This window comes from Scleropages formosus, chromosome 17 (genome assembly GCF_900964775.1).
Source record: "Scleropages formosus chromosome 17, fSclFor1.1, whole genome shotgun sequence".
NCBI lineage: Eukaryota > Metazoa > Chordata > Actinopteri > Osteoglossiformes > Osteoglossidae > Scleropages > Scleropages formosus.
This window is the reverse complement of record NC_041822.1, coordinates 550,256-572,984: the sequence shown is the minus strand read 5'-3', so window position 1 is coordinate 572,984 and position 22,729 is coordinate 550,256. Positions and strand designations below refer to the sequence as shown.

The following is a 22,729-nucleotide window of genomic DNA, read 5'->3' as shown; positions in this document are numbered from 1 at the left end:
CCGGGTTAGGGGGGAGTTGCTCCCTCAAGTGGAGGAGTTTAAGTATCTTGGAGTCTTGTTCACGAGTGAGGGAAAAATGGAGCGGTAGGTTGACGGACGGATCGGTGCGGCGTCCGCAGTAATGCGGTCATTATACCGGTCTGTTGTGGTGAAGAAAGAGCTGAGTCGTAAGGTGAAGCTCTCAATTTACCGGTCGATCTACGTTCCTACCCTCACCTATGGTCATGAACTCTGGATCATGACCGAAAGAATGAGATCGCGGATACAAGTGGCAGAAATGAGTTTCCTCCGCAGAGTGGCTGGGCGCACCCTTAGGGATAGGGTGAGGAGCTCAGTCACCCGGGAGGAGCTCGGAGTAGAGCCGCTGCTCCTCCGTATCGAGAGGAGTCAGTTGAGGTGGCTCGGGCATCTGTTCCGGATGCCTCCTGGACGCCTCCCTGGTGAGGTGTTCCGGGCATGTCCTGCTGGGAGTAGGCCTCGGGGCAGACCCAGGACACGTTGGAGAGACTATGTCTCCCAGCTGGCCTGGGAACGCCTTGGGGTTTCCCCAGAGGAACTGGAGGAGGTGTGTGGGAAGAGGGAAGTCTGGGGGACTCTGCTTGGACTGCTGCCCCCGCGACCCGGACCCGGATAAGCGGAGGAAGATGGATGGATGTTCATTACATTTACATTATTTAATTTAGCTGATGCTTTTCTCCAAAGCATCTTCCAGGGAACACTATATGGTGTTACCAGCCCACACCTTATTTACCTAGGGTGATTTACACTGCTAGATCCACTACTTACTTACTCCATACATCAGTGAAACACACTCTCTCTATTATTCACAAACTGTAGGTGACTTTGTCACCAATCCACCTGAACAGCATGTCTGTGTGGAGTTTGCTTCTCCCTGGGTGAGCCCATGCAGGCATAGGGAAAACAAACAAACTCTACACAGACTGATCAGAGATCAAACTCACATCCTTTTGCACCACTCAGAAGCGGCAAGACAGCAGTGCTACTCGCTATGCCACCCTGTTGCCCGTCATTACTATCACATTACTTGTGCAAGGTGAGATTAGACGGTACCAAGAGAGGGCAGCACTACAATGGCTCCTTCCTTTCAAGCACCCCATACAACAGAGCCAATTTTCTGAAGTAAAGCCCCCAGTCTTTCAAAAATTCATAGTCTTGGTCAGAACTGGATGGGCTGCTGTGTAGTGGGCTCAGGGACCCTGTCCTTGATCCTTCACCCTCATAGGCGTAGCCCCGGATGGAGTCATATGGGGGGGGTCTGATGTCCGCATCAACCTCCTTCAGCCTGACCAGGATATATTCGTCCAGGGGGCTAACCCCACAGCCAACTCCACATGCGATCGCACACTTGGCACCCTGGCGGGCCTTGCCCTCCCATAGGACATGAAGGTCAAATGCCTTTGTGTCTGCCTCGCCGCCGCCCTCATCATTGTAAATCACAATGTTCTCACGGATGCTTGTGTCTGCACTGTAGGGGTAGCGTGTCCTCCTCCTACTCTTCCTTCTGTGCCACTTCCTCAGAGACAAGGTGATGAGGGTGGCAGCTGAAAGCAAGGAGTGATTACAGAAAAATAGTTGATCATTTACTGAATCACTCTCATTGACTCTTTATCAAAAACTGCATATAATAAGGCAGGGTCACTGTGGTCCAAAGCCTATCTCGTCAGTATAGGGTTTGAGGCAGGATGCACTCTGGATGTGATTCCAGTACACCTCAGAGTGATATATCATTCAGCAGTAAAAATTCAAATACAATCATATAATCCAAGGTGTGGATTGACAATTTGAGGAATAGCTGTGACCCTATCCAGACTGTTATGCTTCAGCTTTTCTCTGGAGGTCTGATCAAAGTTCATATCAAAAAGTTCCAAAGATACACACAACAGTCAAGCATATTTAACAAAAAACTTTCTTCTTACCTATTTTCATGGTAAATTACCTCTTCATTTTTTGTGGTCAAATTCAGAATTCAGAATTTACTCTCTAAATATATAGATGCTGAAGTGTTTAAATTTATTCTGCTTGAAAAATTTGACATTTAATTTGCGTGACCGGAATTCTGGAATGAATTCTGGAATGTCTGGTCACCCTTTTGTAAGTTACTAGAAAGTCTTATGTAATCATACTTGTGATATATTGTAACTTTTTACTTCTAACTTTAAGGATGAGCTCTAGCTGTATGTATTTTAACATATGTGCAATTTCTCAGTGTGCTGTCTCTACTAGTTTGTTTCTGTGACCCTGTGCTGTTCACAAAAACCGGTTTTAAAAAAGAAAAGCCGCTAAAACAAGAAAGGAAAAGAAAAGGAAAAGAAAAGAAAGGGAGCATAAGTGTTTTCACAACACCGTGCATGTAAAAACATAGCCACTACTTCTTAAGAAACAGTTCAGATTAAGGATTCAAGGGCACAATTGCAAAGACCCTTCTTACATTTATTTAGCAGATGCAATGAACTCATGTCACCAACCCATACACCTTACTCACCAAGGTGATTTACACTACTTAGAAAGGGTCACTCATCCATACATCAGTGGAACACACTCCCTCAGTCAGAGAGACACTATGGGGAAACCTAACCAGCATGTCTTTGGACTGTGGGAGGAAACCAGAGCACCTGGCAGAAACCCACACAGACAGAACATATAAACTCCACACAGACTGAGCAGGGATTGAACCCATTTTCTCTCACACCGCCCAGAAGCTGTGAGGCAGCAGTGCTCCTTGATTGCCACCGTACCACCCTAACAGCTGGAGATTTTCTGATCACAACAAGTCCTTAGTGGCTACACTGCCTGACCCTCAATCATCTCTAGGGGGCACACGAGTGGATACTTACCTAGAGGGATGATGACACAGGCCAAGATGATTGCAAGGGTGTGATGGGTCAGCCCAAAGGTCCGGAGCTCCTGCACCTTAGTGGAGCAGGCTCGATCCTTGCCATTCTCCTCACACTGGCACATGTGGAGGGTCAGCGTGCTGGTACCTGTCTGTATTGGTGATTCTTCATCCCACACCAAGATTGTGAGGTGGAAGCTGGTCTGTTCTTCTATGGAGAAGCTGCCCCTCTTTACAAAAATTCCTGCAGTGTTGTCTTGTGAGTCACAAAATTATTTATTAATTTAACCATTCAGACTATATCTAAAGGCTGTCCTTTAACTCAGTGTTTCTCAAACCTTATCCGGTGGCCCCTTTTAATATTTTACATTTTCTCAAAATTGAAAATATTTAATAAGTATAAACATAATTTAAGTTACTTAATGAGTCCCTCTTCTTGAACAGATTAAGCAGTTCAGCGGCTTAGTTAAGCTTTTGTCCCAATGACAAAATGATTGAATTTTAAACAGCTGGGTTGATTTACTGGATCAATGCAAGATAAGCACCCTGTTGGGGAGATCAGGCACTGCAGAGTGAACTTGAAATTTAATGCCAATTTTGCTATTTGTTTTGAAAAGCCCAAATGAAACTATAGGAGCAGACATTTTTATTTTTGTCAACAATTTTTAATTAGACAAATAAAATCTGTAGCGTCCGGACGGGAGTCCGACACGGACGCGCGTTGCTATTACGTCCGAACACGGACGAAACGTAAAATGACCTCACGTGCAGGGTGATGTTAAAAGTGCACTGTGCGTACTGTAAGACACTCGGTGGAAGTGAAACAGGAAACACGAGACCAGGAAACACACACTGTGTTTGAACTACGCCTACGGTGAACAGTGAAACGCTACTCTGTGAGTATGACCGCAACCCCGAGACGTGACAAAATACTGGACTGGAACACAGGACTGGAGAACAAGAGGCAGGAATTGACAGGACGGGCACTCGGAACTGGGACATAAACACCTAGGGAACAAGAGACTACTAATCTCCAAGAGAGCACAATAGAACCGCTGATTAAGAATCCGCAAGTGGTTCTGCTCCGCTGGCTCCTTTTATACCTCCGTGTCCTATGAGACTGTGAGGTGATAGGTGAGTGTTACCTAGCGGCTGAGTGGCGCCGCCTCTGACCAGGAGGGGCAGTAACCCCGTGGGACGTGACAATATCTTACAGATAGATCAACTGAGTTATTATTCTGTTACTACCCAGTAGGGTTCAATTTATTAAGAGGCAATAATAAAAATATATAGTGGGTTCCCAGGGTTGAAAAGTGCAACTCTCAAGAGATTTTAGACTAGAAATAATGACATTTTCTATTTTGGGGTTTTATAAAAGTGTGGATCACTTTTGAGAATTAATTTGTGTGTGTGGGACAAGGAGAGCAACAGCAGCACTTGGCAGATTCTTTACTCTGGGACCAGCAACATCTCATGGATTACTCCAGGGTACTAAATGAAAGTACTTCTTTCTGAGAGCACAACCTGCTGTAGCTGCCTTCATTCCACTGGGAAGAAAACAGAGCTTCAGGGATTATTCCAGAAGAATAACAGAGTGTCAGTGGTTTTTCGAGACCTTCAAAGCCTTAACTCAGAGTGAATATGAGTGTTTTGTCTATTTTGCATGAATAAAAGCATCCAGTAGCAGAAGATATGATCACCTTGGTTATCTCGGAGGGAGAAGTTGGGGTTGTTGGAGGCTTCAGGCTCCAGGCTGTAGTAGAGTCGCTGAATGCCATCTGGGTCGTCTAGGTCTACTGCCCTTAGTGTGTGAATCAGCTTTGGTTATGTGAATACACAAAAAACAAACACATGGACAACAGGGAAAAATACCATTTGAAATCAGTGCTTCCAAAACTTTTTTGGTGGCAACCCTCAGTATGAGCTTGTCCTACACCAGAGACACTAAATGTAGGTATGTCCAGTGTTAACGACAAGTCATTTTGATATGTTGCCTTGTTTCACATAGTTTTACTGAATAATAGTTGACATTAACTAATAAAATGTTATTGTTTTTGAGAAGATGAACGTTTTAAAATGCATGCTCAGTTTATTTCTTCCCTGTGGCTCTTTCACTCTTTTATATTTCTGACAGCACGCTGAAAAAAAGGACATGCCTTGACTTTGTGATTTCTGGAAGCTGCAATGGGAGGAGAAACAGAGGAGAAATAGATCTAAATTGTGGGTCTCAAGAGTAGAGCCAGAATCCAAGTGGTCATCTTAAAACATTGCCACATGACTACCCTATAGCAGAGTTTTTAAACAGACAAAATGAGAAACAAATTCACATGAAAATTTAATTTATTAAACAAGAATTCTCTGTGGCTATCATGATACTGTTTAATTTTTTGCATTAGCTCCTAAAAATTTTCTAAAATTACACCGTGCATAATACTGTATACACTTTGAGTGCTATTTAACAAGGGGTTCATTGATAGTCTGTTTGACACAGAAGTTCTGGGCATGAAAGGACTATTCATGCCCATATTCAGTTTACATAGATGCTTTATTATCCAAAATTACCCTAATTACTATTTCAATGATCCTTCATTTCATGCCAGTGAAGTAATTCTCTTTTAACACCATAAAGGCTCTTCTTTTAAACCATCTTTTTTAGGCCATCACGATCACCTTTTCAAAATCATCTGAGTTGCAACCACAAGTCTAGGAAACACAGGTCAATACAGTGCAGCAGAGCTTTCAAACCAATTACACTGTGATGTCATATATAAAAGTTTCTGTTCCAGGCAAGTCAGTCAGAGCAATCAGTATTATATTTTACCTTGTAATATCTTGACATTTATTTTTTAAAATAATCTCTGATAATTACACTTCTTTCAGATAATAAATATGCATATAAATATTGTTTCTTATCTGTGATTTTCAAGAAACAGAAATCTGAGGATGATCATGTGTATATGATTAAGTGCTCAGTGGTGTGGCTGGAAAGACAACAAGCAGGCATACAGTTATCCGGAACATCACACTCAGTACAGTGTTTTTAATCATACAGAAAACAGTCCCTCTGTCAGGTATGTGTTACCTTCCCAGATTCTGCATCGTTGCAAACAAAGGCCTCACTTTTCCAGAGTCGCGGTGGGTTGTCGTTCACATCCTTCACCTTCACAATGACTGACACGCTGCCAATTTGGGAGAGATCGTCTGTGGAGGACATTGTTGTGAGCTTGGCTGCCCACACACTGAAGATGTTATATTTTCTTATTTTCATTACACTGGGTCAATTAGAACTGCCAATTGGTTTTATTTTGCCACAGAACTGATACAGGTACAAGAACAGAATACTGAAGGACTATTTAATGTGGTCCTGTTCTGATGCCAGTATGACTATATACTGATGGGTTATTTAAGGCAGTCATAGTGCTGATGAATATAGTAACTATATCCTGATTTTGCATTATTGCAGCCACAGTACTGATACCAGTGTAATTACTGGTACTGATAGCTTCATGCTAATGGGATATTTGTACTCATAGTACTGATATCAATACATTTACTCAGTTCTGAAAGGGTATTTCAATGCAGTGATAGTACTGATAATAGTATAGTAACTGCATACTAATGGGATGTTTAGTATAGCCTCAGTATTCATATCAGTACCAAAAGCAGTATTATAAATTATACAGATCGGTTGTATAATGCTGGGGGGTGTGGTGGTGCAGCAGGTTTGGCTGGTGCCTGCTGTGTGGTGGGTCTGGGGTTCAAGTCCTGCTTGGGGTGCTTTGTGATGGACTGGCATCCCATCCAGGGTGTTTCTCCTCCCCCTTCAGCCTTGCACCCTGTGTTTCAGGGATAGGTTCTGGCTCACTGCAACCCCGCTGAGGACAAGTGGTTGTTGATATTGGTTGGTTGTATAATGCAGCCACAATACTGATATAATGCCTATATACTAATGTGATATTTAATGCACTCACTGTACTAACATGAGTACACCACCAATGTACTATAAGGGCAGGGTAGCTCTTAGTGCACTTAGACCCTGCATACGGACAGTCCATCACTCACTCAGTTCCATTGCCAGCACAGTTATGTTGTGCCACTGGATCTCCTCTCTGTCCAGGGCTCGTTCAGTTAACAGGGACCCTGTAAAGGTGTCCATGGAGAAGAATCTGCCAGGGTCACTTGATCTCTCAATGAAGTACCTGATGACCAAGGGGTGACATCAGAAGGAAAATTCACACTTTTGAGACATGGTGGCATTGGGATTAAGGCTGGTGTCTTACAGCTCCTGAGCTGCTTTCTTGGTGTGGGGTTCAAGTCCAACTCAAGGTATTTGGAGTTTGCATTCTCTCCCTGTGTTGCTGTGGGTTTCCACAGTTTTTGTATGTTAGTGGCTATTGTGTTACTAGTGTGTGTTATCCTGAAAGCAATATTTCCAGCAAGGTAAAACAGCAGATAGCACTGGGGTCTCATAACACCAGAATGGTAGTATAGGCTGTAGTTTCAATCCCTACTAAATCAACATGGAGTTTGCAGGATCTCTACATGGTTGTATGGGTTTCTTCCAAGTGTTACTTTGCTCTGGTGTATAGAAATTTTGATGAAGGACGGCTTTGGACTAGGTGTCAGTTAAATACTACATTGTGTTTATTGTATCTTGCTTTGTAGAAAAGTGTCAGCCAAATGATTAAACAGTTGCTGGCCACTGTCAGCATACTTGTATGTTTTATTGTGCCTCATCTCCTCCCACTATTAAAGCTGGCTTTTGTAGGGATTGTTACGGTTATGTGTCAAGTGCTTCTGCTTCCTCACCATCTGCATTTAGATGAAACAAAATAACATGATGCAAACCAGTGTTTCCAGAGTTGTTTGATGTCGCAATATCTGTTGCTTTCCATCATTTGTGACTAAAGTGTTCATTAAAAAGGCACATGTACAGCGGGCAGTTATTCATATTATCAAATATAATATTAATTTTTTAATTTTCATCTGAAACATTTAATATCGTGATGTACAGACACGAAAAGGATACGAACGCTTTTAAGTGTAACTTTCAGACACAGAATGCAATGATTTCAAAAGTAGTGTACATACAAGAACAGTACAAATCAGGAAATGAAGTTTAGGGGCCAATAACAAATAATGAGATGCAAGGCCTACTCTTTGAGTGAAACAGGGTGAAATGCTAATATACAGAGGTGTGACGTAGACAGGGTTGGAATAGGGGACTTGGGCAGGATCACAGAGGTCTGGTGCAAACAGGATGGGAGCTCAGGACTAGAACAGAAACACACTGGAACACTAACTTAGCAAAGAGGTCAGGGAACAGAAATGGTTGGAAAGCAGTACTGAGAGGATCTAGAGTGATGTGTCTTCAACCCCTGTATAGGGCTGGGACTATGCAGCATGCATACATTATGAGTTTTAGTGTTCTGCCACATGCTACCATGTCAGATACTGAAATTAAGGTCATAAACACAGAGCAACAATTATGCTGATAACATGGCATGGTTGAGATATAAAGCTTCTAATGAACTACAGTGTCTGTGTCATAGAAACTAAAATGCTTCCACCTAATGACCATCCTGCTATATTATGGGTACAGCAGTTTTTCTTTAATGTGCTGGGCAGTAAAGAACATTTACATTTATTCATTTAGCTGATGCTTTTCTCCAAACTGAATTACAGTATTAAGCTACTTACAAAAATTAAGCAATTTATACAGCTGGGCAATTTTACTGGAGCAGTTTAGGGTAAGCAGCTTGTTCAAGAGTATTACCACAGTAGGTGAGATTCAAACTGGCAATCTTTGGAATGAAAGGTAGCAGCTCTAAACACTACACTATCAGTTCCCCTGCCGGAGACTTATTCAAGATATTTAAGAAGATCAGGTCAGTCAATGCACATTATTTAACTGTATTAACCCTACCAAGGCAGCTGGTGATGTAGTGATTAGAGCCACCCCCTTTGCACTCAAAGGGCACAGTTCTGAATCAAGGTGCTCTCCCTGAATTGCTCCTGTAAAAAATGACCCAACAGTGCAAATGGGTAAATTCTTTTAAGTAGGTTTACATTGAAGTGACTTTGGAGAAAAGTGTCAGAGCAATCAATAAATGTAACTGGAGAACCTGAGTTCAAATTCTGCTCCTGCTGCAGTACTCTTGATCAATATCCCAAACTGAGAAAAATTTACTATTTTTGTAATTTCACACCTAAATTAAGGTGTCATTATCCACAAGGACTTAATTTTATATAGGTTTGATTACTTTCAAATTAGTGCTCCTTCAGTTATGTTTCATTGTTCTCCCACCTGATGGAGTCATTGGTCACGTCGGGATCCCGGGCAGAAACCATCAGTAATTCGACACCGACCCCCAGATCTTCTGGAACCTCCACGTAGTACAAGGGCTCACAGAACACCGGGGGCTCACTCACATCCTCCACAGTGACCGTCACATTGGTGGCATTAGTAAAGGGCCCCAGGCTCAAGTAGCGTGAGTCCAGCTGAGTATTGGCCACTGCCACCTGCAAGGTGTAGCATTCCCTGGTCTCAAAGTCAAGAGCCTATGGAGGCACAAATTGTAAAGATATCATGTATACACCAGTACTAGAATAACAAAAACAGTGGAATACTTTGACACACATATTGATACAAATAAGCCACCCACAATGCAGCAGGTTTTGGAATTAGAGCTAAAATAAGGACTTAAGTTTAAAAAAAAAAAAAAAAAAAAAAAAAAATGATAACACACAATGAATAGCTGCAAGTTCCAGCTCCCTCTGGGTCCCTGTGGGTAAGTGATAGACATTCATGATCTAGTGTTGTGTTTTTTGAAATAGATACAATTTTAAGGGCTCATTCTAGTTTAAACATTGTGCTGTGTGTTTGAATGTGGTTTTTGAAAGTAGTGAATTCCACATTGTTGGTGGAATTGTACTTCGTCTTGGTTCCACTGCATGTTTAATGTTGCTGAAACCAAAACAACAACATTACTAAAAAGAACAATTTTCTTATTCCATTTTATGTGTGAAGTACCTTGTGTGATTTTTTTTCAATATATGGTTTCATTATACTGTAGTGTTCTAAGGTACTATATTAAAAGATAGATTTTAAAATACTGCATTTATGAAATGACACACAAACAGTAACACAGCATTCATATAAGCATAAGAACATGAATGATTTTTACATTCAACATACAGATGTATTGCAAGATATATTTTAACTATATTGACAACCATAATGGAATATATCATGAATAAAAATTGATAAAAAAATGACAAAAATTAATGTCATCCATTGCAACATCACAACATAGTGAAATATAATCTGCAAGATAATTAACATTCATGTATAATACTAAATATATATATGACAATTTATTGTACCTTCTTGACAGTAATGATGGCAAATCGGTGGGTGGGGTCTGTGCTGATGTCAAAGATGTCTTGACCATCCCCACCAACAATGCTATAACACATGTCGGCATTGACCCCAACATCTTGGTCCTCAGCCCTGATATATCCGATGACTGAACCTTCTGCTGCTGACTCTGAAATACTCATCTGGTACAGCTCTGTCACCCACATTGTATGTGTGTGTATGTATGTGTTTAGAGACAAAGTGGAACAGAAAGACACATCAAAAATATGTGAAACTGCCAACCACAGTCCACAGTATCACTCTGTAGCAACAAAAACCTTCCTGTATGGGATGTATGGTGGTAAAAGTGATACAAATATCATAATACAGAGAACTAAAACCATTTTTAAAACCCCACTTTCAGAAAAGTTGGAACACTATGGAAAATGGTAAAAAACCAAAAAGGAGTGATTTGTACACTGACTTGTATTCAAACAAAAACAGTATAAATACAAGGTATTTCATGTTTTACCTAATCAAGTGCATTGTTTTTTCAAGATATACATTTATTCTGAAATTCACCCCTGCAACATGTTCCAAAAAAAGTTGGGACAGTCAAGTTTTTACCACTGTAACATCAACATGTCTTTTAAAACAATTTAGCATTTGGGCACTAAAAACACCAGTTAAGTTCAGCAAGCAAAATTTTCTACGATTCATTCATTATAGAGGTCTTCAGCTGTACAATTGTATGGGGCCTGCGTTGCTATATTTTATGCTTTATAATGCGCCACACATTCTCAATCGGAGATAGGTCAGGACTGCAGGCAGGTCAGTCTAGTACCCTCACTCTCTGCTTATGCAGCCATGCACTTGTAATCTGGACAGAATGCAATTTGGCATCATCCTCCTAGAAAATGCAGGGACGACCCAGGGGAAACACTGCATCTGGATGGCAGCATAAGTTGCGCCAAAATTTGTACATATCTTTCTGCATTAATGGTGCTCTTAGAGATGTGCAAGTTACCCATGCCATAGGCACTGCCACACCCCCATACTATGACAGGCAGTGGCTTTTGGACCTGACACTGATAACAGTTTGGATGGTTCTTTTCCTCTTTGTTCCACAGAACATAATAGCTGTTTTTTCCCAAAAACTATTTCAAATGTTGACTTGTCAAACTACAAAACACTACTCCACTGTGATATTATCCATCTGAAAAGTGTTGATGTATGGCTTGTGCTTTGCATAGTAAAGCCTTAACTTACATCTGTGGATGCAGCAGCAAATGATAAACATTTACCAAATTTTTCCCAAACACAAGCCATAATATCTATTAGACATGAGAGTTTTTAAAACAGGGACACTGGATGCACATTTAGAAGTGGTTCTCAGCCTCACCCTTTATGCACTAAGATTTGACCAGAGTCCTTGAATTTTTTTCATAGTATCATACACTGTACCCAAAACCTTGCCAATTTGTCTCTGGAAAACATTGTTCTCAAAGTACTCAATTAGTCCCTGATGCATCAGCTAACAAACTGACAAGCCCCAACCCATCTTTGAACTTCAAGCCTACTGGAGGCTCCTTATATACTGTAACACGATTGCCTCACGCATTTAACATCAGCTGTTTCACATCACCTTGTTAATTCAATTTGTCACATTGTTATATAGTCCTAAACTACCTCTGTCCTGGGGGTGTGGTGGCGCAGTGGGTTGGACCACAGTCCTGCTCTCTAGTAGGTCTGGGGTTCGAGTCCCGCTTGGGGTGCCTTGTGATGGACTGGTGTCCCGTCCTGGGTGTGTCCCTTCCCCCTCCGGCCTTACGCCCTGTGTTGCCGGGTAGGCTCCGGTTCCCCGTGACCCCGTATGGGACAAGCGGCTCTGAAAATGTGTGTGTGTGTGTACGTACGTGTACCTCTCTCCTTTTTTGGAATGTGTTGTTGGCAACAATTTCACAATAAACTTATTGTCACGCCCATGACTACATGCCTAACAACCGCATCTGCAACCACTCAAGAAGGCAGGGGATAAAAGGGCAGCTTGGACATGCCTGAGTGTGGAACTTCCTTTTGAGAAGGGGTAGCTACATGACAGTGCCTGGGTCCTGTATTGGGCTAAACCTGGTGTGCGTGTGCGTGTGCGTGTGCGTGTGCGTGCTGTTTTTGGCTTCCCAGGTCTTTGATGGTTTGCTCAACTCTAGCTCTTGTCTACTCATTGGAACAACAAATGATTGATTGACCGTTGCCTGTCCCCACCTATTCTCTTGCCTGTCTCACTGAGCTAACATGCACTGGTGTTTGAGTCTGTCAGCTGGATTCCAGAGTGCAGCATGATACTAATAACTTCAAAAATGGTGTAGTTGAAATGTGAAACACCTTCTCCTTATACTGTTTTGTTTGAATAGAAGAAAATTTACACATCACTCTTTTTATTAGCATTTTCCATGCTGTCCCATCTTTTTTTGGAATTTGGGTTGTGTTTCTTAGTCTTTATCATTTTCATAATCTTCAACAGCAACTTTGTGTTCAATTCCAGTTTATACATACATAATTGATAAAATTATACATTTAATTACATGTGATGAGCAGGAATGAACATGATAGAGCAAGCTACTCACCCTGAGTGAATCGGGGGGGGCTGTCATTGATGTCACTCAGGGTAACAGTAACAGTGGCTGTACTGGTCAGTCCACCCTCCTGACCACCTGTGTCCTTGGCCTGGACAATGACGTGATACTGTTCCCTCTGCTCCCTGTCCATGCTGGGGAGGGACACACGGAGGATTCCTGTGGGGGTCAGAACTGTTCTTCTTAAGGCACAGGACAGAGGAGTGATGCAGCGACACCTGTTGCTACCATAAGAGGGCAGCATGCTGCATATGACCTTAATGTGAGTTTACAAATACCACCAGCTACATTTCTACACTCCTTCTGACCTTCCCAGTTGATTTTCCTTTCACCAGAATCTCTTTAAATATTCCTAATTCACACTTAGCATTTAAGAGGACACAGTTCTGCTTATTTGTTTGTTCAAGATATAGTGTCTTTAATCCCAGTGAGACACCTCAGCTGACTTCTTCTTCTCTTCTATCCTCTTATGCCACTCAGTGTGTAGGATGAACAAGATTAATAGCATTATCCTTTGTGGACAAGGAATAGGACACATTTCCCTCTCTGTTAGAAAACAGCATGCCATACTAGCAGAAACAAGCTTTGCAATAGCAATTAAGATCTAAGAATTGTACAGACACCCCTCGACCAAACAGACCATTCTTCAACCCCAGATGTAAGTCAAAATTTATGTATGTCGGATTTCACTTCTCCCTCTGTTACAGAGCCAAACCTTCTTGTTTCCTTTGCATTTTTTGCAAATACAGGTATAAAAAAAATACAGAATAAAATTCTCTAGTAAATGTCAGACATGAAATACTTTAATAAGGCTTAGGCCTAGTCAATGAAAGAAATTTTTACATTTCTATAAAGCATACATTTAATTAAAAAAATAGACTACTGCATATGGTACGTGTACGGTATTGTACTGTGCGTGCTTACCTTAAATCTTTTGCTGGCAAGCAAGAGGGTGCTGCTGCTATGTAATTTATAATTTTTACATTTCAGTTATTGTACCTTGACATTTTTTTATTATTGTTGCTTTCATGCAAGCTGTTCCTTTCATGTGCTCCTTTATATTTGCAGCAACTTTCATTATTGTATTCGCAGTCAATACACCTAAACCTGGTTCCAGTGCTATAGACGATAATTTTGCTCACCTTCATACTTCATGATTTTCAATTTCATCTCCAAATCAATTTCTGTATGCTTGCGAGACAGTTCTCATTTTTCTTTAAGCGAACATTTGCTACCAGGCATTGCAAATAATGAAAAGGATAGAAAATATGGGAAAAAAGCACTACACTAATAACAGGAGATGTGTTCATAGCTCAAAACACGAGAACTGGGAAGATGCAGCTTCCTGCCTTGCCTGGTTATACCGACTTGAGCGTAACATATTTCAGATGTTTTGCGTAAAATATAAGTGCTATCTGTAAATAGTGTGTATGCCATAAATTTATTACATCAATCCAGATTGACATAAGTCAAAGTTATGTAAGTAGAAGGGTGTCTGTATATCAGAAGTAAACCTATACACATTTGGATGAAAGTATATACAGAACAAGCAACCACAAAATGAAGACATGCAACAATTCTTTATACACCCCGGACGGGATGCCAGTCTGCCGCAAGGCAGGACTCAAACCCCAGTTTCCCAAGGCCACTGCGCCCCCCCCGCTGATAATACACACACACACGCTGTCTGAAGCCACTTGTCCCAAGCAGGGTCGCGGTAAGCCGGAACCTAGCCCAGCATCAGAGGGCGCAGGGCTGGAGAGGAAGGGGACACACCATGGACAGGATGCCAGTTCGTTGCAGGGCACCTCAAGCAGGACTTGAACCCCAGAGCCACCAGGGGGCAGGCTTGGGCCAAACCTGCAGCACCACCCATCCCGTTAATATTTAACTTTGACTAAAGGATCCTATTGTTGAAAAATATTCTTTCCCTGAAGTAACATGTGATTTAACCCTGTAGTGAAGGAGTAAGCTCTGAATGTATTGTTTCCATGGCTTCCCTTTGAATGTTGCCTTTTGGATACAATCTTTAAGAACATTTTGAATCTTTTTCAACTTTCAGTTGAGAGTTTTTGTTCCTTTCCTCTATGGCCAGTAGGCATACTTAGCTCTATAAAAACATTATATTACAATAGTTTGTAGTCAGCTGTCTTCTTTGTTTTGATGTTTTTTTTTGGTTTATGCCTGTGTTAAAGTGGTTTGTGTCACTGCATGAGAAGGGCATCCTATAAAAATGAATTGAATTGAATTGTATTGAACTTGATTCCAGAATTCAAGTATACTGTTGACTTGGGGATAATAGAAATTTTGCAGTGAATGACACCCATTTTTTTTAATAACTCTGTCTGTTCTGTTAAAGTAAACTGCACTATTGAGCCACAATTTCCACTGGATTCCTGTGTCAACTGAATACTGTGGCAAGAAAGATGATACATTCTTAGTAGTAACTGATGAAGTGAATGCAAGTTCTGGCAATTTACTATAGTAATCAACCATGGTAGTTGCACATCGGCAATCCCAAGGCCCAGTTTCAAATGGACTAAATATGTCAATAACCAGTTTCTACCAAGGCCTCTGAGGAAGTGCAAGGGGCTGTCCTGATGACTGCCATGTGCAAAGGCAGCTACCTCAGTTTGCTGTTCAATAGGCACTATAACCTAATTTGGTTCTCTGTAAAGAAGGCTACCATGCTCTTCCAGTTCATTCCGAATAGGAAAGTATCCATTCAAACAAGATTCTATGGCCTTTGATCTGGGCCATCCCTTTCAATGCAACAGTGTAGTCAAAGTATGGTAGTCAGTACAAAATATGAATCATATACGCCTTTGAGATGTCCTCCAACTTTCAACAGCACGCAAGCTAACACATCGTTTTCAGAGTACTTGCTTTCAGCTATTGACAGAGACTGAGAGGCAAATGCCACAGTGCATTCTGTAATGTTAGAATGAAGCTGTGTCAGTATTACATGTAGACCATAAGCAGAAATATCTGCAGACACAAAGGTAGGCAGCACAGTGTCAAAAATAGCTAGTGCAGGACTGTGGACAATCAGCTTCTTGGCTGTCTCAAAGCTGTCCTGAACTGCAGTGCTCCATGAGAAGTCAGTGTCATTTTGGAGGCAAACACACATTGCTTGCACCTCACCAGCACAATTTGAAACAAACTTAGAATATCATGGTGTCAGTCCCAAGAGGGAATAAGAAATTGCTTTATCTGAGGGTACTGGGACATTCAAGATTACACTAATGTACCCAGGATCAGCGTGAATACCCTGTGCAGTAATGGTGTGTCCATGAAAATAACACTGGGCTTGTGAAAGTGGCATTTATCTTAAATTAGCTATAAACCAGACTACTGTAACTGCTTGTAACTTAGAATTGTGTTCCTAAGCAGTTTTTCCATAGATAATTGTATCATTCAGCTAGTTCTTCACACTATGAAGCAATGAAGCCATCATTTTCTGGAATACCGTATGCCATAAGCCGTATGGAATCCAATGAAATCACAGCTGTCCTCATGAAACAAAAGTTGGTACTATGCATTCGTTGGTAGTATGCACTTGGTCAGTTGTTGAAAAAAACTGTAGCTCCACATATCTCTTGTCAACAGATCTTCCATGTGAGGAACGGGGTGGCTATTAGTGATTACTTTATTAGGCTCTCAAATCTACACAGTTCAATAGTACCATTTTTCTTTTCTATCGTGTGTTTTACGCACCTTTTGCACAGCTGATGGGTGTGGATGAAGCTACTGTAGAAATCCATTTGCACTTTCTGCAAGTGCAGATACTGATCCTACCACATTTGCAGAAATTTGTAATTTAAGAACAGCAACCAGGTCAACCTCAGGCATAACTGTTCATAACTGTTCAGGAAGCATAACACAGGAAGATCTGAATTGGAGTAGGTGACTAACGTGACATTCAGCATTATCAAGGGTGATGCACTGTTGGTGATGCTCTCCAAGCCACTAGAGCCGCCTCCCTCTCCTCGGTCCTCATCCTCCTCGATCTGTCTGCAGCATTCGACACAGTCAACTACCGGATTCTACTCTCCTCTCTTAACCAGCTTGGGCTCAAAGGTGCTAAGATGGTTTGAGTCCTACCTATCTGACAGATCCTATCAAGTGGTCTGGCGGAGCTCTCGTTCTTCTCCTCTGCCTCTCCCAACTGGTGTCCCACAGGGCTCAGTATTGGGTCCTCTTCTTTCTCAATCTCACACCTCCTCCCTTGGTCGATTATAGCTTCCCATAGATTCAAATACCACTGCTATACTGATAATACCCAGCTCTTCCTCTCCTTTCAACGTGGTGCGTCAGACATCTCCGCACGCATTGCTGCCTGCCTGTCGGACATCTCAGCATGGAGGTCTGATCACCACCTCCAACTCAACCTCTCTAGAACAGAAATCTTTTCCCTCCAGCTGGCCCGTCCTTCTGTCACGATTTATCGATCAAACTGGACAACTCACTCATTGTGTCTACCTCCTTGGCTAAGAGTCTGGGAGTAATGATTGACGTGAGTCTGTCTTTCTCTCAGCACATCAAAGCCACAACCTGGTCCTGCAGATACATCCTGCAAAATATTCGTAGGATCTGTCCCTACCTCACAATTGACTCTGCCCAGCTACTGATCCAGGCCATGGTGACTTCCCATCTGGACTACTGCAACTCTCTCCTGTGTGGCCTTCCTGCTACTGCCATCAGACCTCTGCAGCTTCTACAAAATGCTGCTGCACAAGTTGTGGTTGATTTGCCAAATTGTTCCCACATATCTCCTCTTCTCATTTCTCTGCACTGGCTTCCTATAGCTGCCCGAATCAAATTCAAGATCCTGGTTATTGTCTACAAATGCATCAATAGTACTGCTCCCAGCTATTTACAAGACTTAATCACCTGCTACACCCCAGCTAGACCCCTTTGGTCGTCTACTTCTGCTCGCTTGGTGGTCCCGCGCACGAAAGGTAAAGCACGGAGGTTCTTGGTTCTGACTCTGTTGTGGTGGAATGACCTTCCCCTCTCACTCATATCTGCAGAAAGTCCATCTACATTTAAGAAGGGTCTGAAAACTCATCTTTTCCAGACCCATTTTGCCCAAGATCTCTCCAGCTCATGTACGGTGTAAATGTTCATGCACCGTAACTTCATGAGCATCACCAGATAAATCCTTTTATCAGCCACTACTCCGGCATTGTATTTCCTTGCTTGTGTATCTTATAATATTTAAAAAAAAAAAGACAAAAAAATTGGTAGGAGGGTATATCAGGATTTGTCTATCCTGTGTTTTATGCACCTACTTGAACAATGACCCTCGGTGCAGCAAGTGGTAGGTAACAAACTAGGTTTACTTGTGGGTCGCATGTCTCCAGGTATGTCTCTTTCTCTTAATGTAATGCATAAATTGTACTTTTGCTGAGATGTATGTCGCTTTGGACAAAAGTGTCTGCTAAATGAATAAATGTTATGTAATGTAATGCCCTGAAATGGTGCTGGTAAAAATGCAATGGCAAAAATGGAAACTGGGGAGCCTGTGATCTATAATCAGTTCAAATAGGTATTGTGTCACTATAGAAGTTTGGCATAGTACTGAGTATAATTTGACCTTCTGTATTATTTCATTTCATTAAGGCACAAAACTGTTCATTTTAGTATTTCCATTTTCTTTACTGTTTCCATTTTATCCCCTCCGTGAACTGCCACCTTACCGTGGTGGAGGGGTTTGAGTGCCTGAATGAGTCCAGGAGCTATGTTGTCTGGGGCTATATGCCCCTGGTAGGGTCTCCCATGGCAAACAGGTCCTGGATGACAGACGAGACAAAGCGCGGTTCAAAAACCCCTTATGAAGAAAAAATCAAGGCTTTCGTTTACCCGGCCCGGTATGGGGTCACTGGGGCCCCACCCTGGAGCCAGGCCTGGGAGGGGCTCGCATGCGAGCGCCTGGTGGCCAGGTCTATGCCCACGGGGCCTGGCCGGGCTCAGCCCGAAGCCATGACGTGAAGCCGTTCTTCGGTGGGCTCACCACCTGCCGGAAAAACCATAAGGGGCCAGTGCATTGTGATTTGGGCAGTGGTCGGGGACGAGTGCCCGGTCGACCCAAACCTCGGGCGCCAACTCTGGTTTTTGGGACTTGGAATGTCACCTCACTGGTGGGGAAGGAGCCTGAGCTGGTGCAGGAGGTTGAGAGATACCGTCTAGATATAGTCGGGCTCACTTCCACTCGCAGCTTGGGTTCTGGAAACACTCTTCTCGACCAAGGGTGGACTCTCCACTATTCTGGCATTGCCCAAGGTGAGAGGCGGAGGGCGGGTGTGGGCTTATTAATAGCCTCCCAGTTTAGCAGCCATGTGTTGGAGTCTACCCCGGTGAATGAGAGGGTCATCTCCTTGCGCCTTTGGGTCAGGGAACGGTCTCTCACTGTCGTTTGTGTTTATGCGCCTAGTGGCAGTGTAGAGTACCCGGCCTTCTTGGAGTCCCTGGAGGGCGTGCTGGAAAGCGCTCCCACTGGGGACTCTGTCGTTCTACTGGGGGACTTTAACGCCCACGTGGGTAGCGACAGTGACACCTGGAGGGGCGTGATTGGGAGGAACGGCCTCCCTGATCTGAACCCGAGCGGTGAGTTGTTATTGGATTTCTGTGCTAGTCACGGTTTATCCATAACGAACACCATGTTCATGCATAAGGGTTTCCATCAGTGCACTTGGCACCAGAACACCCTAGGTGGGAGGTCGATGATCGACTTTGTGGTCGTTTCTTCTGACCTTCGGCCATATGTCTTGGACACTCGGGTGAAGAGAGGGGCTGAGCTGTCAACTGATCACCACCTGGTGGTGAGTTGGATTCGATGGTGGGGGAAAAAGCTGGACAGACCTGGCAGACCCAAATGCATAGTGAGAGTCTGTTGGGAACATTTGGCGGAGGCCCCTGTCAGAGAGGTCTTCAACTCCCACCTCCGACAGAGCTTCAACCAGGTCCCGAGGGAGGTGGGGGACATTGCATCTGAATGGACTATGTTCCACGCCTCCATTGTCGGGGCGGCGATTCGGAGCTGCAGCCATAAGGTCTCCGGCGCCTGTCACGGCGGCAATCCCCGAACACGGTGGTGGACACCAGAGGTAAGGGATGCCGTCAAGCTGAAGAAGGAGTTCTATTGGGCCTGGCTGGCTCATGGGACTCCTGAAGCAGCTGACAGGTACCGACGGGCCAAACGGAGCGCGGCTCTGGCAGTCGCCGCGGCAAAAACTGGGGCTTGGGAGGTGTTTGGTGAGGCCATGGAGGAAGACTTTCGGTCAGCCTCAAAGAGATTCTGGCAAACCGTCCGGTGACTCAGAGGGGGGAAACGGTGTTCCGCCAACACTGTTTACAGTGAAAGTGGTGCGCTGCTGACCTCAGCTGAGGATGTCCTCTGGCGGTGGAAGGAGTACTTTGAGGATCTCCTCAATCCCTCCGACACGCCTTCCATAGAGGAAGCTGAGGCTGGGGACTTGGAGGGGGACTCGTCCATTACCCTGGCTGAAGTTGCTGAGGTAGTCAAAAAACTCCTCGGTGGCAAGGCTCCGGGGTTGGATGAGATCCGCCCCGAGTTTCTCAAGTCTCTGGATGTTGTGGGGCTGTCTTGGCTGACACGCCTCTGCAGCATCACGTGGAGTTCGGGAACGGTGCCTCTGGACTGGCAGACCGGGGTGGTGGTCCCTCTTTTTAAGAAGGGGGACCGGCGATTGTGTTCCAACTACAGGGGGATCACACTCCTTAGCCTCCCTGGGAAAGTCTATGCCAGGGTACTAGAAAGGAGAATCCGACCCATAGTCGAACCTTGGATTCAGGAGGAGCAATGCGGTTTTCGCCCTGGCCGTGGAACACTGGACCAGCTCTATACCCTCACTAGGGTGCTGGAGGGTTCGTGGGAGTTTGCCCAACCAGTCCACATATGTTTTGTGGACCTGGAGAAGGCATTCGACCGTGTCCCTCGTGGCATCCTGTGGGGGGTACTTCGGGATTATGGGGTTCGGGGCTCGCTGCTACGGGCTGTTCGTTCCCTGTATGACCGGAGCAGGAGCTTGGTTCGCATTGCCAGCAGTAAGTCAGACCTTTTCCCGGTGCATGTTGGACTCCGCCAGGGCTGCCCTTTGTCACCGATTCTGTTCATTATCTTTATGGACAGAATTTCTAGGCGCAGCCAGGGAATGGAGGGTGTCTGCTTTGGTGGCTGCGAGATCTCGTCTCTGCTTTTTGCGGACGATGTGGTCCTGTTGGCTTCATCAGGTCAAGACTTGCAGCGTGCACTGGAGAGGTTTGCAGCCGAGTGCGAAGCGGCGGGGATGAGAATCAGCACCTCCAAATCCGAGGCCATGGTTCTCAGTCGGAAAAAGGTGGATTGCCCCCTCCGGGTTAGGGGGGAGTTGCTCCCTCAAGTGGAGGAGTTTAAGTATCTCGGGGTCTTGTTCACGAGTGAGGGAAAAATGGAGCGGCAGGTTGACAGACGGATCGGCGCGGCGTCCGCAGTAATGCGGTCATTGTACCGGTCTGTTGTGGTGAAGAGGGAGCTGAGTCGTAAGGCGAAGCTGTCAATTTACCGGTCGATCTACGTTCCTACCCTCACCTATGGTCATGAACTCTGGATCATGACCGAAAGAATGAGATCACGGATACAAGCGGCAGAAATGAGTTTCCTCCACAGAGTGGCTGGGCGCACCCTTAGGGACAGGGTGAGGAGCTCAGTCACCCGGGAGGAGCTCGGAGTAGAGCCGCTGCTCCTCCGCATCGAGAGGAGCCAGTTGAGGTGGCTCGGGCATCTGTTCCGGATGCCCCCTGGACGCCTCCCTGGGGAGGTGTTCTGGGCTTGTCCCACTGGGAGGAGGCCTCGGGGCAGACCCAGGACACGTTGGAGAGACTATGTCTCCCGACTGGCCTGGGAATGCCTTGGGGTTTCCCCAGAGGAACTGGAGGAGGTGTGTGGGAAGAGGGAAGTCTGGAGGACTCTGCTCGGACTGCTGCCCCCGCGACCCGACCCCGGATAGCGGAGGAAGATGGATGGATGGGTTTCCATTTTATCAGATTGATAGATGCTTGCAAAATGGCCTGTCTTTGAATGCTTTAGCAGCAGGGTTGTATGGAGCATTGCCAAAGTGAGAAGCAGAATCACAGTGAAAGCAAGAGCAAATTGACTTAGGAGAAGAAGTAGACTGGCTATGGAGACGATACTCACCATAGGTTATGGCTTTGTCTTAAGCAGTTTCGTTTTGATTACGTGTACTGGATGTGGTACTAATAACTGTGCATGCACCGTGGTAGACTCTATCCGAGCAGCACGCATCATGGGGTTCTCTCAAGTGAGTGCAGGTTGCAACAGAAGCCATTCATGAATGCATGGGCAGCAGGACTTTTCGACATGCTGATCCTTCAACATTTCATCTGTTCCATCCCCAGACTCACAGTTTACAATCAGTTCTGGTAAAGCTGTGATAAATTCTGCAGTTGTCTCATCTGCTCACTGCTCGTTGTCTGTGCTCATTTCATTTATTCAGACGCTATTCTCCAAAGTGATGTACATTTCAGCATATAATTGTTGAGCATCTTCATTCACGTAGAGGCTACAGGCTAGTCTGGGTAAGGCAGGAACATGAAATGAAACAGCACAGTTGCTGCTGTCATCCTTGTCACATAACACCATATTATAGGGCACTGCGGTGTGGTACTTTTGGACCCAGAAGTTGCAGGTTCAAGTTTCACCTCCAGCTGTAATACCCTTGAGAAAGGTACTCACCCTAAAATTGCACCAGTAAAATTACCTAGCTGAATAAATAGGTAAAGGATTGTAACATAACGCTATAAGTTGCTTTGGAGAAAAGCATCAGCAAACTAATGTGGGGGATATTTTGAATCTGTTGC

The 22,729-nt window shown here is 44.1% G+C and overlaps 1 protein-coding gene across 4 annotated transcripts in view; it reads right to left on the bottom strand.

Annotated features, from left to right (window-relative positions):
• Nucleotides 1-971: 971 nt before the first annotated feature.
• The window catches only part of LOC108923312 (cadherin-20-like), a 42,056-nt gene continuing 20,298 nt past the window's right edge, over nt 972-22,729 (bottom strand). For all 4 annotated transcript variants that reach the window (XM_018733980.1, XM_018733981.1, XM_018733982.1 and 1 more), the window contains 8 exons: nt 12,839-13,006; nt 10,241-10,428; nt 9,162-9,415; nt 6,917-7,053; nt 5,937-6,055; nt 4,555-4,672; nt 2,856-3,110; nt 972-1,562 (listed from right to left, as the gene is read on the bottom strand). In XM_018733980.1, the coding sequence (XP_018589496.1) occupies nt 1,087-1,562; nt 2,856-3,110; nt 4,555-4,672; nt 5,937-6,055; nt 6,917-7,053; nt 9,162-9,415; nt 10,241-10,428; nt 12,839-13,006 (1,715 nt within the window). In that variant the 3' untranslated portion in view covers nt 972-1,086. The remainder of the gene's footprint in view (nt 1,563-2,855; nt 3,111-4,554; nt 4,673-5,936; nt 6,056-6,916; nt 7,054-9,161; nt 9,416-10,240; nt 10,429-12,838; nt 13,007-22,729) is intronic.